At 46.6% G+C, this 18,211-nt stretch overlaps 1 protein-coding gene across 1 annotated transcript in view; it reads left to right on the plus strand.

Moving 5' to 3' along the window:
• LOC124556308 (bromodomain adjacent to zinc finger domain protein 2B-like) overlaps window positions 1-18,211 on the plus strand; it is a 379,839-nt gene that overhangs the window by 57,687 nt on the left and 303,941 nt on the right. The window contains exon 2 of the mRNA XM_047130281.1: window positions 16,805-16,900. Coding sequence (XP_046986237.1) covers window positions 16,805-16,900 — 96 coding nt within the window. The remainder of the gene's footprint in view (window positions 1-16,804; window positions 16,901-18,211) is intronic.

Raw genomic sequence — 18,211 nt, forward strand, 5'->3', positions numbered from 1 at the left:
ACCGTGTCAGAAACTATCATAGCCAGTCGAGCGCAATTACATGCTGCCCAACCCCGAAAGCGCGGCAACTCGCGGGAGCGTCACACAACACACCTGCTCCACTGCACCACCCCAGCCAGCCTCTTTCTGCTCAGCCCGCGCTCCACGCAGCAGAGTTAACACTACCAAAGATCCTAAACACTTTCGTTCTCCACACGACCTATCGATGTATTCGTACGATAGCATAGTTTTCCCTAGGCAAGACCCAGCGTAAAAATACAAATAATACTTACAAAACAAACCAATTATACATCGACATAATATATATATATATATATATATATATATATATATATATATATATATATATATATATTGTTGTGTCTAGACAAGACAGCCTAGACACAATGAGAGGAAGCCGAAAGGCACGCGCTACGCTAAAGCAGGATGGCGTGAGGTCTGAAACAGGATACGTAATGAATGCTATAAAGAAAAGTACGTAGCTTCTGGAATACTTAACTTTAATCCATCCTTTTGGTACATCTGGAGATTGTGGCGATACAAGTGAGACTCTTTAGATACATGCAATGTTACTAATGGCGCCTTGCTAGGTCGTAGCCATTGACTTAGCTGAAGGCTATTCTAACTATCTGCTCTGCAAATGAGCGACGCTTCGTCAGTGTGCATCGCTAGCTACGTCGTCCGTACAACTGGGGCGAGTGCTAGTCCGTATCTCGAGACCTGCCTTGTGGTGGCGCTCGGTCTGCGATCACACAGTGGCGACACGCGGGTCCGACATGTACTAATGGACCGCGGCCGATTTAAAACTACCACCTAGCAAGTGTGGTGTCTGGCGGTGACACCACACACACACATACATATATATATATATATATATATATATATATATATATATATATATATATAGTAAAACAATTACAATATATAAAGACACAGAAATGTCATATCTTGAGGTAACAAAACAAGAAAAAAAATTATAGTACAATAGATGGAAATAGGAGGATATGCATTTCCGGCGTTACAAGCTATATAGCTTCTAGTACTTACTTCACATTGCAAAAGATGATGTACCCCGTTTCCGACACGGAAGGACATTGTAATAGAACATTGCACTCATGATCAGTTTAATTGGAGACAGCCTTGTGTTAGACACACACACACACACACACACACACAAGAAAAATATGGAGGGAGAATGGGGCGGGGGAAGGGGGACGGTTGAGTGTGTAACGAGACTGCGGTGTTACCTTCTATCGGACCTCGGGGTGACAGCAGAGGGCAGAGGTGGCAAGACGCGCGATTTCATTGCATTTGATCGCGGGTGCCCGACTAGTGGGATACTTCACCTCAGAGGTTGTGCAGGCATTGGGATCTTCACGTGCCACTGTGTCGAGAATCTACCATGTGAACCTCGCGACCTGATGGATCCCACCACCGCCAGAGTCAGCCTCCGCGGGCTGCATCGAAATGAAGACAAGAGTCAGCCTCGACCATCATGGGCTGTAAATCCAGGGAATTTGGTGGCCAGGCGAGTACAACAAAATCATCCTGGCGCTCTTCGAACCACGCACGTACACTACGAGCTGTGTGACAGGTTGCGCTGTCCTTCTGGTTGATGTCACCGTGTCGAGGAAAAACAAACAGCATGTAGGGGTGGACATGGTCCCCAAGGATAGATGAATACTAGTGTCCTTCCCTTACGCCTTCGAGAATGATGAGATCACCAAGGGAATGCCCTGGACCCTTCTGGCGATTGTTGCAGAGTGTTCGCTTTCAGACGTTTCATGACATACTCCAACGTCCATCTGTCTGATGGAGCAGAAAACGTTATTCGTGTGAAAAGGCCACCTGTCGCCTTTCAGTGGGCGCGTCCAGTGACGTGCAAATTCCAGCCTTCGTCGGCAATGAACAGCAGTCAGCGTGGGTGCATGAACCAGGCGACTGCTGCGGAGGCTCATACGCAACATCTTTTGCTGAAAGGTCATTCAGGAAACACTTTTGGTAGCCCCCTGGTTCATCTGGGATCTGCGCAGGCGTCGTTCACCCCTGTCATCTATGGCCCGTATTGAACCACAGTTGCCTCGGCGGTGGTTTTGGATAGCGCCATTTTGCCATGCACAACGTACTTTAACCACAGTGGTACGCGAACAGTTCACTCTGCAGCGGAGTAAGCGCTGATATGAAACTTCCTGGCAGCCCAGGCTGCGGCTTAGCCATGTCTCCGCGGTATCCTTTCTTTCAGGAGTGCTAGTTCTGCAAGGTTCGCAGGAGAGCTTCTGTAAAGTTTGGAAGGTAGAAGACGAGATACTGGGAGAAGTAAAGCTGTGAGGACTGGGCGTGAGTCGTGCTTCGGTAGCTCAGATGGTGGAGCACTTGCCCGCGAAAGGCAAAGGTCCCGAGTTCGAGTCTCGGTCGGGCACACAGTTTTAATCTGCCAGGAAGTTTCAGGTTGTTAGTCATTTTGGAAATACTTCCACCCTTGACCTGAAAACAAATAACCATGCCCTTTTGGGCGTCAGATAAATCGCTCTGTTTCCAATTTACAACAATAACTGTACTGTTTGCTGCCCCCCCCCCCCCCCCGGCACGATTTGTGTACCCTTCACTGCTAGTGCTACCACCTGTCATCGGAGAGAGATTATTGCACGTTGACTACGAACATAGGCGATATAGGCGATGGTCACATTAATGTGAATGCACCATTTGTTAGAGTGCCAATAGTATCGTAAAATCTAGTACATGCTCTGTCAGAAGTGGCAGTCATTCTTTCGGAGAATTTTTATGTTAGCAGATGATACAGTTTTATCAAAATTACGCTGGCGGTGAAACAAATCACCGAATGGTCTTCGTGATGGAACTTTTGTGAATAGCATTATCTATGTGGAACTACAATCGAAGCTAGATCAAAATGCTACCAGTTACAGGTGATGCTCTAGAGCTATAAGCCTACGGAATCCTTCCAGCAACAGTGTCTCTATTATTCTGCCTCATCAGTTATAAAACTTTTACTTTTTGCTCATTTCCTCGGTTTCCCAATTCTCACACAAATCGTCACCGTTGACGCTTGCTGTGACACTTCGCTCAACAGTCCCACAATTATTGCGGTCCTCGCGCCAGTCGTCCACATACGCTTTCATGCTCTCCCTCTGGCTTTCTCACAAGGGAACCTCCCCATCGCACCCCCCTCAGATTTAGTTATAAGCTGGCACAGTGGATAGGCCTTGAAAAACTGAACACAGATCAATCGAGAAAACAGGAAGAAGTTGTGTGGAAGTATGAAAAAAAAAAGCAAAATATACAAACTGAGTAGTCCGTGCGCAAGATACACAACATCAAGGTTAATGTGAGGTCAGGAGCGCCGTTGTCCCGTGGTTAGCGTGAGCAGCTGCGGAACGACAGGTCCTTGGTTCAACTCTTCCCTTGAGTGAAAAGTTTAATTTTTTACTTTCAGACAATTATTGTCTGTACCTAAACAAACATCGAAACACACGACGTCAGTCGACTACAGCGCAAAAACGTTAAAAACATATGTTTTGACAGAGCACAGGGAAAACTGTGCGACTGTGAAACTATTGCATTCATTTGTTGCAGTTTATGTGACAGACTCTTATGTTTTCATCACTTTTTTGGGAGTGATTATCACATCCACAAGAAAACCTAAATCGGGCAAGGTAGAAGAATCTTCTTACCCATTCGCCAAGTGTTGACAACATATTCCTGTATGTGACGCACATGCCGTCAACAGTGTCGTATAGAATATATCAGACGTGTTTTCCTGTGGAGGAATCGGTTGACCTATGACCTTGCGAGCAAATGTTTTCGGTTCCCATTGGAGAGGCACGTCATTTCGTCTACTAATCGTACGGTTTTGCGGTGCGGTCGCAAAGAACACAGACACTAGTTTATTACAGTGAACAGAGACGTCAATGAACGAACGGACAGATCATAACTTTGCGAAAATAAAGATAATAAACTTTTCACTCGAGGAAAGACTTGAACCGAGGACCTCTCGTACCGCAGCTGCTCACACTAACTACGCGACCACGGCGCTCCTGAGCTCACACTCTCCTTGATGTTGCCTATCTTGCGCATGGACTACTCAGTTTGTATATTTTGCTTATTTTTTTCATAGTTCCACACAACTTCTTCCTGTTTTCTCGATTGATCTGTGTTCAGTTTTTCAAGGCCTATCCACTATGCCAACTTATAACTAAATCTGAGGGGGGTACGATGGGGAGGTTCCCTTGTCAGCACTAGACACGCCACACAGTCAGAAACGCATACGAAATTATGGTGTGAAATGACTCTCAGACACGCCAGCATTCTGGTCTTCAGACCTCATTGCTTGTCGTATTCTTATGCTACACGTGGTCCTCTCGCATAAAGCTGAGTTTTCTTATTTTACCTAATGGCGTAATACTATCGCTCCCATTACATTTTACGATGTCACACTTACTCTTAGGATGCAACATATCCCAATAGGACCATCAACATAAAAGTAGAAATTAGCGCGCTTCCTATGACTATGCGGCTTGTTCCCATTGCTCCATAGTCCAACGACGATATTTCCATGCTAACTTCAAAAACTATTTGCAGCAACATACGATGACTACTACGTTCCTAAATACGAGGGGCGTTCAATAACATATTTTGTTTCTGAAACCAGATTTGTTTTATTAAGGATTCCAGTGCATCATATTATTCCCCACTGGGAGGGCCTGTATAACCGCATGGTACCGCTCTAGTGGTCGATGTCGGAACCAACTCTTGCTACATCATCCACGTACTGCTTCTCGCGGTGTGCATCCATCCTTGGGCCAAACAGATGGAAGTCGGAAGATGCGAGATCCGGGCTGTAGGGTGGCTGAGGAAGAACCGTCTAATGAAGTTTTGTGAGCTCCTCTCGGATGCGCAAACTTGTGTGAGGCCTTTTGTTGTCATGCAGAAGGGGAAGCTTGTTTGCATTTTTGTGGCGACGAACACGCTGAAGTCATTTCTCCAATTTCCTTAGGGCCAGCCGGCTCGCGGGTTATCGGACGGGTTTGCGCGACTTGTTGCGATGAGGACAGATCCCTCGCCCAACGACTCACCGACCTTTTGTTCACTGCCAGGTCTCTGTAGATATTCTGCAAGCGCCTATGAACACCTGCGACTTGCCTGTTGTCCACCAAAAGAAACTCTGTGATAGCTCTGTTTGGAACGTACCTCCGTTACGGACGCCATTTTGAAGGTCATCTGTAGCGCCTCCACCTATCGGAACTTAATGAAATTGTAGGGGCTGAAGCGGGAGTATTCCACGATGTCCCACAACATATTCAGCATTTTTCGACCGAAACTGATCGAGGAGGAAGAAAAAAAAAATTACTGGCAACTGTACCGCAGGTTGCCGTTTTTTCTGCTTTACAAGCTTCCGACGACTAATTTCTTGCATGATACATTTAGTAACAATTTTTTGGGTGCTGCTAGCGGCTTCACTGTCATTGGCTTTCTTCCGTTAGATACTGATGCAGGTAGCACATGAGCATCCCGTGATACTACCTATCCCTTTTTCGAATTCAAGTAAATCAGATGCCTTTGCCAGTCTGAGAATCCAGAGTTGTCGAACTAATTTGTCTGCATCATTTGCAGATTTTCGTTACCTTTCCTGCTTTGTCACATCCCGTAACACACTGAATGCCTTCGCATTCGCACCGTAAAGGGTTGGTTGCAAGGGATACTTTTTACATAGTAACAGTTTCACAGAAAAAAAATTGTGAGTTAATATTGTTTCTCGGTAATTTACATTTACTAGGATTTCACACTCCTTCATATACTCCTCCCCATAGTCCCCGTTGTTCTTGAAAAATCTCTTACAGTAATTAATGAGATTTGTGATCCCGTTAACTTTGTATATTGCTCGAAGCTGTAAAAAAAAATTACAGAAGCATTGTTTTCAGTCCTTCAGCACAGTGAGAAAACTGCTAGCGAGTACGTTTGGACACAACTTTTCCTTTAACAAATTTAATAATGGCGTAGAAATTGTGAGCTTCCTCTTTTGCATCACTGCGTCGATACATCCATTAAATATTGGACGATCACTTACTGTTTGTTTGTGCACATTCTGTTTTTCTCTCCATAGAAACATCTTCCCCTACTTATGAACTAAACCATCGCTTTGGGTTGTAACTTTTCACTTTTCTGATTTGGCAATGAATTTACTTCGATGTCCCGTGTCTTGATTTTTAGAAACAGATGGCTTACATGCATTCAGTCAGTTTGAGAGTCTCAATTGTCTGGTACGAAGACCTACATTGCCAACAGGGTTCCAAATGGCGACTGTTTAAACGGTAATGATGGAAAATACAGAGCCTTACACACAAATATGCGAGATCTGAGATGGTGCCGGTCTGTTCCTATTTATATCATTCGTAAATCATCGGTGTTAGTGTATCGGTTTAGCCGAGGTCTTTGAATTTTTTTAAAATCTTGTTTCTAAGATGATAACTGTTCCACACAATAAATGTCCATCAAAAGTACATGTGTTTCTTAGCATTTTGAGACGCAGGACAGTGTTCGGAATGCACATTTTTCAATATTTTAGTCTTCAAATCTTGGCTCACAGCTTCAATCTGTTTTTCGAATATTTGAATGTCACGGATCAGGTTCCATCTTTTACATGTGTAGGCAAAATTCGACATGATTGTTGTGTTCTCTCATCGATTTTGGCAGTGGGATCTTGCTGAATCTGCCTGGTTTTCCACATTCATTATTAGCTGACTAAAATACCTTTATAATTTTTTTTAATTAAATTTTTTCATAATTTTCTAGATCGCGTACATTATAAAACATTAAAATGTGATAACTATTTTCAGTTGCTAAGCAACCATCTTGGTATCACTCATGGTTAAGTATATGCCAGCATATAGCGTGTGATGAACTCTGCAACGTATACATAGCTGGGAGCAAGTCCATATGAGTAACAATTTCAATAAAGAACTCAGTAAACCATCAAGGTAAAACGAACTAGTTTAAAACCATGCTAATGAGACTGCAGTCGATTATCAAATGTATAGACAACATCGTTACATCGACACTTGACATCATGTACATTTTATAACTGACTGCAGTCTCATCACGCATGGCGGTGGTCTCGCGGTTCTAGGCGCGCAGTCCGGAACCGCGCGACTGCTACGGTCGCAGGTTCTAATCCTGCCTCGGGCATGGATGTGTGTGATGTCCTTAGGTTAGTTAGGTTTAAGTACTTCTAAGTTCTAGGGGACTGATGACCACAGCTGTTAAGTCCCATAGTGCTCAGAGCCAGCCATCACGCATGGTTTCGAACTAGCTGGTTTTACCGTGCTTGTTTATTCAGTTTTTGTTGTGAGCGTTACTAATACGGACATGTTCCCATCTATATAGGCGATGCAGGGTTTTCAATACGCTATATGCTGACATACATTTTACCATGAGTGATTTCCTGAGCTTGAATTCGGGGGTATGTAGCAAATAAGCAGTAGTAAGATCTCTGTCACTCCCGCCCCCAACATTTCTGCACAGTGCAATACCAATTTCAGTACCATGGAATAACTCCCATTCCTACAAATCGAAAGCAAACACTACACAGTTGGTAGAGGCCATGGAGCAGATGTTTACCAAAACAGAACGCTTCCACCGGCACTATATTATACTGTGGTAATCGCGATTCATAATTTCACAAACCTACTCTGCTGTTAGATGATCCTGTGGCGTTACTCTCTATGTGAACATAGGTGATGCTTGCCATGTGGTAGTTTGGTGTGCGGCTTATGCGAGGCTGCTGAGCCATGGAGTAAACTTTGGACTGGCCGCTGCACTCGTTGTGCTGAGAATAAATAGTCACATCGTGTGTGACTCTTTCTACGCCCGTAACATTGGTCCTGTTTGTTTTCTGTTGCTGAGCCTGAAAAACTGAAGACCTAATTAGTGTACTATTACTCATTATCGTGAAAGGGTGCATTTTGATGATAACAAACTTCGGTCACACAGAGGTTTTACGTGGTTGCCCTAGATTTGTGGGCATGCTGAATCGGGGCTGATAACGTTTCAAAACTGGAAGGAAGAGCTACAAAACTAACAGTTATACTAAGGCACCGCTGTCTACGAAGTCTCCCAGATCATTTCTCTCGCAAAGGAAGCGTAATCAGAAGAGCAACTACGTTCGTTGAAAGACGCGAAGACAGTCAGTGTGGGGCGGAAAAGGTTGGTTCAAATGGCTCTGAGCACTATGGGACTCAACTGCTGAGGTCATTAGTCCCCTAGAACTTAGAACTAGTTAAACCTAACTAACCTAAGGACATCACAAACATCCATGCCCGAGGCAGGATTCGAACCTGCGACCGTAGCGCTCTTGCGGTTCCAGACTGCAGCGCCTTTAACCGCACGGCCACTTCGGCCGGCCGGCGGAAAAGGGCAACGGTGAGGGCTATGATGACAGGAAATTCGATGTGTGTCACGGTGAAGATAGTGTTCTTGATCAGCCGAGGTTAAAACACACTCACAATATTCTCACAGCTTGGAAGAAAGATGGAGTTCACCATACAGAAGTAGCTGTCGTATTTGTTTGTCGAGTACCAATGTCCCCAATCCTGTAGAGTGCCGCTGGACACTTCGGGTAGTTCTGTTGCTGTTGAACTTACAGCATAATAAAAACTGATTATTTTTGTTTGTAACAGTAGTAAACTTCCATCTACACCAGTGTATAGCTTTGCGCACAAAACAACGACGTCAAATTATAACTGAGGTGCCGGTAACAAGCGTTTGTTATTGTCTCAATGCCAGTACGAGATTGTGTATCGTCCGACAGCTCAACATCGTAATGAGAATGCAATTTCATGTCTTCCAATTGGCCCTGATACAGACTTTGACGCTTCTGCTGCATCTTGTTGTCACATCGGTGCTCAGGATTCTGAAATCCTCCAATCCTTTCGACTGAACTATAGGAAAACTGCACAGGCCACGGAAGCGGATTCAGATTTGAACATTTTGCTAGCACACATTCGCACATCTTGGCCTCCTGTCTTGCATAGCATAAAGAATTCTGTAGTGCGCCGATACTTCGCGCTTAGACATAGCCTCTCTATACAGAAAGGTGTGATTCTTGTTCAAAATGAGTGTGGACAGTCAGGTGTGTTGATCCCTAAAGCCTTGCAAAAGACATGTTGCAGTTACTTCACCAAGAGCACAGCAGAGTTAGCGCGTCGATACTGTACTTGGAAGGGTGTGGACACTCAAATAGAACAGATGACGTCACAGTGTCATGCATGTGCGGAAAATCACTCCGCTCCACCACAATTTTCTCCTTTGCCTAAGTCGCAATCTCCATGGAAACGTGTGCACATGGACTTTGCGGGACCTTTCTGGAAGACTCGTTGGTTGATTATGGTTGACTCGTGTAGCAAGTTTCCTTTTGCTGTTCCAGTGACCTCGACAATGTCACGTAGCACAATTAAGGAGTTGCCCTAAATTTTTTGCCCCGAAGGTTTACCTGACGTCATAGTGTCAGACAACGGTCCTCAGGTCGCGTCAAACGAATCTGAAACATTCTGTGAACGCTATGGCATACAGCATGTAACTAGTGGTCCGTTCCATCCACAGTCAAACGGCGAAGCAGAACGTTTTGTCAGAACCTTCAAGCAGCCGACAGCCAAACTTCGCACCGCACGCACCAGGGATCAAGCAGTGCAACTGTTTCTTTTCCTCCACACACTTTCCGCGACTTTTCTTGTTACCAGCTCTCCTGTGTTTTCTCGTAGCTCCTTGTTACTATCATAAGCCGTCGTCTTAATGCCTCTCCGGCATCAACATTAATAATATTGTCGCTTCTCCTCCTATGACTCTACCGGCAGTATCTCCAGAAATTTCATCGCCATCAGCGCTTCCATTAAATGGTGTTCAAATTTCTTTCCATGTTATTGCTAGCGATCAGGCATTTCAGATTTGCATTTTCACGCGTAGAAAAATATTTACCAAATCTTTTATCTTGAACGGCAGATATCGTTTTTTGTTCCATAGTTCGTTTCTTATTTTGTCCACCACTTACACTTCACACCTCCCATCGTGTTGGATAAAGCACTCCGTCTTCAGGTCACGAGTGGCCTACCGGGCCCATCCGACCGCCGTGTCATCCCCAGTGGAGGACGCGGATAGGAGGGGCGTGGGGTCAGCACACCGCTCTCCCGGTCGTTACGATGGTATTCTTGACCGAAGCAGCTACTATTCGGTCGAGTAGCCCCTCAGTTAGCATCACGAGGCTGAATGCACCTCGAAAAATGGCAACAGCGCATGGCGGCCTGGATGGTCACCCATCCAAGTGCCGACCACCCCCGACAGCGCTTAACTTCGGTGATCTCACGGGAACCGGTTTATCCACTGCGGCAAGGCCGTTGCCCATCGTGTGGGATAGACTCTATTATTTAAAAAAAAATAGCATCTAACTTATGCACTGATGGCCACTAACAACCAAAGCAAATCAATTTGTACAGGAATTCATACGTAACACAACTACAACACGCACAATATGTACTTTTTTACGGATCGGAGGAACCAGTGGAACTCTGACGACTTGGGACGAGTACGGATTCTTTCCGCCCGTTGCCAACTTTCATTAGGAAGTAGTACACCACGCCATAGCAATATGCACTACCGGATCAAACGTATCCGTACACCCTATGCAGTGCGAGATAAACCACGGCGTCACGAGAGGCGCACCCGGGATGGGCAGTATCGTGTAGTCAGTAGAGAAGCAGTAACAGCAGTCAGAGTGGTTCAATGACTTTGGACATGAAATAGTCGTCAGATATCAACTGAGAAACAAATGCATCACTGACATTTCAACCCTTCTAAAGCTGCCAAACCGACTGTTGGTGATGTGACTGGGAAGTGGAAAGGCGAAGGAACAACCACAGCTAAACCAAAACCAGGCAGACTTGGGGTACTGACGAACAGGGACATTCGAACATTTCGGAGGACTACTATAAGATTCAAATAGTTCAGATGGCTCTGAGCACTATGGGACTTAACTTCTGAGGTCATCAGTCCCCTAGAACTTAGAACTACTTAAACCTAACTAACCTAAGGACATCACACACACCCATGCCCGAGGCAGGATTCGAACCTGCGGCCGTAGCGGTCGCGCGGTTCCAGACTGCAGCGCCTAGAACCGCTCGACCACACCGGCCGGCCGGCTGTAAGAAATCGCATGAAATCAGTGGAAGTAATCACTCAAGAGTTCCAAAGTGCTACTAGCAGTTCAGCTAGCACAAAAATGGACTGCAGTGGTCGAGCAGCTTCTAAATGGCTCAGAGCACTATGCGACTTAACTTCTGAGGTCATCAGTAGCCTAGAACTTAATACTAATTAAACCTAACTAACCTAAGGACATCACACACATCCATGCCCGAGGCAGGATTCGAACCTGCGACCGTAGCGGTCGCTCGGTTCCAGACTGCAGCGCCCAGAACCGCACGGACACTTCGGCCGAGCAGCTTCTCATAAGCCACATATGTCTGTAGTCATTACTAACCGACTCTTGAGGTGGCGTAAAGGAAGAGCGGCGCCATTGTGCAGTGGAAGACTGCGAACGATTAATGTGGGTTAATGAATCTCGATAGACATTGTGGTAGCCCGAACGAAGGGTTTGGGTTTTGTGAATGCGGAGAACGCTACTGCCATCATGGGTAGTGACAACAGTCCAGTTTGGAGGAGACGGTGTTACTGTGTGTGTGTGTGTGTGTGTGTGTGTGTGTGTGTGTGTGTGTCGGGAGGGGGGATGTTCATGATTAGGGCATAGTCTCCCTATTGCACATAAGGAAACGCTAATTGCAGAAAGATACGAACGCATTTTACAGCAATGTGTATTGCGTACATTAGGGGAACAGTCCGGACACGATGATTGTATCAGCATGACAATGGACTTTGTGGTAAAGCATCATACGCTTTATGGATAATAAAATTCCTAGAATGGACTGGTCTGCTCAAGAGTCCGGACCTGAACCCAGCGGAACACCTTTAGGATGGGTTAGAATGTCGACTTCGCTCCAGGCATCAGGGTCCAACGTCAGTAGCATTTTTTGTTTCCGGTCTAGAAGACGAACGAGCTGCCGTTCGTCCACAGACATTCAGGCACGTTACTGAAAGCATCCCAACAAAGTTCAATCCATAATAAAGACGAAGGGTGGGCATACCGCATATTAAAGTTCACTAATAGATCTATTCGTATGCCTCACATGCAGTGTAAAAAATACAGAAATATAACATTAGTATATCCAGAATGAGATTTTCACTCTGCACCGGAGTGTGCGCTGATATGAAACTTCGTGGCAGATTAAAACTGTGTGTCGGACCGAGACTCGAACTCGGGACTTTTGCCTTTCGCGGGCAAGTGCTTTACCATTTTTTTTTTACACGTTTTGTTCAATATAGTTCGTTGCGTTTGGTCTGGGCGGGCGTCACAAGACATCCGTTCACATTGATCGTTGGTTCCTTGACTCAGTTTTCTTATTACAGAGAGCACGCAGCCCTCTGGCCGAACAAGCTGAGCTACCGAAGCACGACTCACGCCCCCTCCTCACAGCCTTACTTTCGCCAGTACCTCGTCTCCTACTTTCCAAACTTCACAGAAGCTCTCCTGCGAACCTTGCAGAACTAGCACTCCTGGAAAGAAAGGATATTGCGGAGACATGGCTTAGCCACAACCTTCAGAATGAGATTTTCACTCTGCAGCGGAGTGTGCGCTGACATGAAGCTTCCTGGCAGAGCACTTGCCCGCGAAAGGCAAGGGTCCCGAGTTCGAGTCTCGGTCCGGCACACAGTTTTAATCTGCTAGGAAGTTTAACATTATATATGTATATAACAAGAATAGAGAGAGAGAAAACTACTGCTAATAGGTGTTCGGATAGCTCTGATTAGATAATATAGGATTACAGTAGGCACTGTGAATACAGTGCTGTTTCCAGTGTGCTGCTGGCCCTGCGACCTGGAGGGAGGGGCGTTTTCCTCTCATACCTCTCTTACCTTAGCAGCAGCCCATATGCTCGCCAGTGACTGCGTGCTTACGCTCCCAGCATACCCCGCTGGTGCGCAGTTATATTGTGGGTATATTGTACAGTAGTCGCCCGCCATGTAAGCTCAATAGTGGACCAGTCGTTGCACCTGTGTTGCTGGCTGCAATTTGTATGCGTGGGGCGGTGGGGTAGATGTCAAGTGTACCGAAAACGCAAGCCCCAAACGAGTACACTCGGCGCCTCCTTTGCTCGCGGAGGCCGAGGCCTGGGTGTATCTGGCGTATGCGCAGTCAGCAGTTACCATCTTTCAAAAAGAGTGATGAACAATTTTTCACTTACTTTTTTATGACGTTAGTTTTGCTGTGTTTCCTAAGATCCACGTCACGGCATAACGTTCACATTTGCTGTCATGTAGTTCAGTCCAGTGCTTCTTCCAATGCAGTGCTATTCTGTAGGAATCAACATGGATTCCGGAAACAGCGATCGTGTGAGACCCAACTCGCTTTATTTGTTCACGAGACCCAGAAAATATTAGATACAGGCTCCCAGGTAGATGCCATTTTCCTTGACTTCCGGAAGGCGTTCGATACAGTTCCGCACTGTAGTCTGATAAACAGAGTACGAGCCTACGAAATATCAGACCAGCTGTGTGGCTGGATTGAAGAGTTTTTAGCAAACAGAACACAGCACGTTGTTCTCAATAGAGAGACGTCAACAGACGTTAAAGTAACCTCTGGCGTGCCACAGGGGAGTGTTATGGGACCATTGCTTTTCACAATATATATAAATGACCTAGTAGATAGTGTCGGAAGTTCCATGGGGCTATTCGCGGATGTACTGACTTGGCAGAAAATCCTAAGAAATTTTGATCTTATGTCAAAGCGGTAGGTGGATCAAAACAAAATGTCCAGACACTCTGTGACCAAAATGGTACTGAAACAGAGGATGACAGACTAAAGGCCGTTATACTAAATGTCTTTTTCCAAAGCTGTTTCACAGAGGAAGACTGCACTGTAGTTCCTTCTCGAGATTGTCGTACAGATGACGAAATGGTAGATATCGAAATAGACGACAGAGGGATAGAGAAACAATTAAAATCGCTCAAAAGAGGAACGGCCGCTGGACCTGATGGGATACCAGTTCGATTTTACACAGAGTACGCGAAGGAACTTGCCCCCCCCCCCCCCCCTTTCTTCTTGTAGCGGTGTACCATAGGTCCCCAGAAGAGCGTAGCATTCTGAAGGATTGGAAAAGGGCACAGGTCATCTCCATTTTCAAGATGGGACGTCGAACAGATGTGCAGAACTATAGACCTATATCTCTAACGTCGATCAGTTGTAGAATTTTGGAACACGTATTATGTTAGAGTATAATGACTTTTCTGGAGACTAGAAATCTACTCTGTAGGAATTAGCATGGGTCTCAAAAAAGACGATCGTGTGAAACCCAGCTCGTGCTATTCGTCCATGAGACTCAAGAGGGCCATAGGCACGGGTTCCCAGGTAGATGCCGTGTTTCTTGGCTTCCGCAAGGCGTTCGATACAGTTTCCCACAGTCGTTTAATGAACAAAGTAAGAGCATATGGACTGTCAGACCAATTGTGTGATTGTATTGAAGAGTTCCTAGAGAACAGAACGCAGCATGTCATTCTCAATGGAGAGAAGTCTTCCGAAGTAAGAGTGATTTCAGGTGTGCCGCAGGGGAGTGCCATAGGACCGTCGCTATTCACAATATACATAAATGACCTGGTGGATGACATCGGAAGTTCACTGAGGCTTTTTGCAGAGGATGCTGTGGTGTATCGAGAGGTTCTAACAATGGAAAATTGTACTGAAATACAGGAGGATCTGCAGCGAATTGACGCATGGTGCAGGGAATGGCAATTGAGTCTCAATGTAGACAAATGTAATGTGCTGCCAATACATAGAAAGATAGATCCCTTATCATTTAGCTACAAAATAGCAGGTCAGCAACTGGAAGCAGTTAATTCCATAAATTACCTGGGAGTACGCATTAGGAGTGATTTAAAATGGAATGATCATATAAAGTTGATCGTCGGTAAAGCAGATGCCAGACTGAGATTCATTGGAAGAATCCTAAGGAAATGCAATCCGAAAACAAAGGAAGTAGGTTACGCTTGTTCGCCCACTGCTTAAATACTGCTCAGCAGTGTGGGATCCGTACCAGATAGGGTTGATAGAAGAGAGAGAGAAGATCCAACGGAGAGCAGCGCGCTTCGTTACAGGATCATTTAGTAGTCGCGAAAGCGTTACGGAGATGATAGATAAACTCCAGTGGAAGACTCTGCAGGAGAGACGCTCAGTAGCTCGGTACGGGCTTTGTTAAAGTTTCGAGAACATACCTTCACCGAAGAGTCAAGCAGTATATTGCTCCCTCCTACGTATATCTCGCGAAGAGACCATGAGGATAAAACCAGAGAGATTAGAGCCCACACAGAAGCATACCGACAATCCTTCTTTCCACGAACAATACGAGACTGGAATAGAAGGGAGAACCGATAGAGGTACTCTAAGTACCCTCCGCCACACACCGTCAGGTGGCTTGCGGCGTATGGATGTAGATGATGCTGTAGTACACAGAGAAGTTGCAGCATTAGAAAATTGCAGCTAAATGCAGGAAGATCTGCAGCGGATAGGCACTTGGTGCAGGGAGCGCAACTGACCCTTAACATAGACAAATGTAATGCATTGCGAAAACATAGAAAGAAGGATCCTTTATTGTATGATTATATGATAGCGGAACAGACACTGGTAGCAGTTACTTCTGTTAAATATCTGGGAGTATGCGTACGGAACGATATGAAGTGGAATAATCATATAAAATTAATTGTTGGTTAGGCGGGTTGCAGGTTGAGATTCATTGGGAGAGTCCTTAGAAAAAGTAGTCCATCACCAAAGGAGGTGGCTTACAAAACACTCGTCCGACCTATACTTGAGTATTGCTCATCAGTGTGGGATCCGTACCAGGTCGGGTTGACAGAGGAGATAGCTAAGATCCAAAGAAGAGCGGCGCGTTTCGTCACAGGGTTATTTCGTAAGCGAGATAGAGTTACGGAGATGTTCAGCAAACTCAAGTGGCAGACTCTGCAAGAGTGGCGCTCTGCATCGCGGTGTAGCTTGCTGTCCAGGTTTAGAGAGGGTGCGTTTCTGGATGAGGTATCGAATATATTGCTTCCCCCTACTTATACCTCCCGAGAAGATCACGAATGTAAAATTAGAGAGATTCGAGCGCGCACGGAGGCTTTCCAGCAGCCGATCTTCCCGCGAACCATACGCGACTGGACAGGAAAGGGAGGTAATGACAGTGGCACGTAAAGTGCCCTCCGCCACACACCGTTGGGTGGCTTGCGGAGTATAAATGTAGATGTAGATCGTAAGTGCCCAGTTTTCTCCGGTTCTGCTCGTCGCTTGTGGTAGTCGCACGAACCCTCTGTGTCGCAGCGGCTGCAGCGGCGGCGGCGGCAGCCAGCGGCGGCCACTCGCTGTTCGGCGCGCTGCCGCCCGGCCTGGCGCCTCACCTTGCGCCGCACCTGCCGTTCACCGTGCTGGGCGGCGTCGGCGGCGTCGGCGGCGTTGGCGGCGTGGGCGGTGTGGGCGGCGTGCCGGGCCGCTACCACCCCGGGCCCGCTGCGGGCGCGCCCGCCGGCCCGCCTCCGCCACCTCCGCAGGTGTCCGCCTCCTCGGCGGGCGCCGCCCCCGGGCCGCCCGGCACCGCCCCCGGTTCCGCGCCGCCTCCCGCGCCCGCACCCGCGCCCGCGCCGGGACCGCCGCCACCGCCCCCTCCGCCGCCTTACGGCGGGCTGGGAACGCTCAGCGTCGCCGCGTCGCAAGCCGCCTCGCTCGGTATCAACCCTGCAGCTAGTAAGTATTTTGTACATCTAAGCATAGTAATCGCAATTTGTTACAGTTTCTGCACCCCCTTCCCCCCTAATTACCACTAGAAACACTTTTTAACGTGCCCCAGATGCATACCATAATAATAATAATAATGATAAAAAAATATACTACTGGCCATTAAAGTAGCAACACCATGAAGATGGCATGCAACAAATGCCAAAATGACATGAAGTGTACTACACTACTGGCCATTAAAATTGCTACACCAAGAAGAAATGCAGATGATAATAGGGTATTCATTGGACAAATATATTATACTAGAACTGACATGTGATTACATTTTCACGCAATTTGGGTGCATAGATCCTGAGAAATCAGTACCCAGAACAACCACCTCTGGCCGTAATAAGGGCCTTGATACGCCTGGGAATTGAGTCAAACAGAGTTTGGATGGCGTGTACAGGTACAGCTGCCCATGCAGCTTCAACACGATGCCACAGTTCATCACGAGTAGTTACTGGCGTATTGTGACGAGCCAGTTGCTCGGCCACCATTGACCAGACGTTTTCAATTGGTGAGAGATCTGGAGAATGTGCTGGCCAGGACAGCAGTCGAACATTTTCTGTATCCAGAAAGGCCCATACAGGACCTGCGACATGCGGTCGTGCATTATCCTGCTGAAATGTGGGGTTTCGCAAGGATCGAATGAAGGGTAGAGCAACGGGTCGTAACACATCTAAAATGTAACGTCCACTGTTCAAAGTGAAGTCAATGCGAACAAGAGGTGACCGAGACGTGTAACCAATGGCACCCCATACCATCACGCCGGGTGATACGCCAGTATGGTGATGACGAATACACGCTTCCAATGTGCGTTCACCACGATGTCGCCAAGCACGGATGCGACCATCATGGTACTGGAAAGAGAACCTGGATTCATCCGAAAAAATGACGTTTTGCCATTCGTGCACCCAGGTTCGTCGTTGAGTACACCATCGCAGGGTCTCCTGTCTGTGATGCAGCGTCAAGGGTAACCGCAGCCATGGTCTCCGAGCCGATAGTCCATGTTGCTGCAAATGTCGTCGAACTGTTCGTGCAGATAGTTGTTGTCTTGCATACGTCCCTATTTGTTGACTCGGGTATCGACACGTGGCTGCACGATCCGTTACAGCCATGCGAATAAGATGCCTGTCATCTCGACTGCTAGTGATACGAGGCCGTTGGGATCCAGCATGGCGTTCCGTATTACCCTCCTGAACCCACCGATTCCATATTCTGCTAACAGTCATTGGATCTCGACCAACGCGAGCAGCACTGTCGCGATACGATTAACCG

Source organism: Schistocerca americana, chromosome X, assembly GCF_021461395.2.
Source record: "Schistocerca americana isolate TAMUIC-IGC-003095 chromosome X, iqSchAmer2.1, whole genome shotgun sequence".
In the NCBI taxonomy this organism is placed as follows: domain Eukaryota; kingdom Metazoa; phylum Arthropoda; class Insecta; order Orthoptera; family Acrididae; genus Schistocerca; species Schistocerca americana.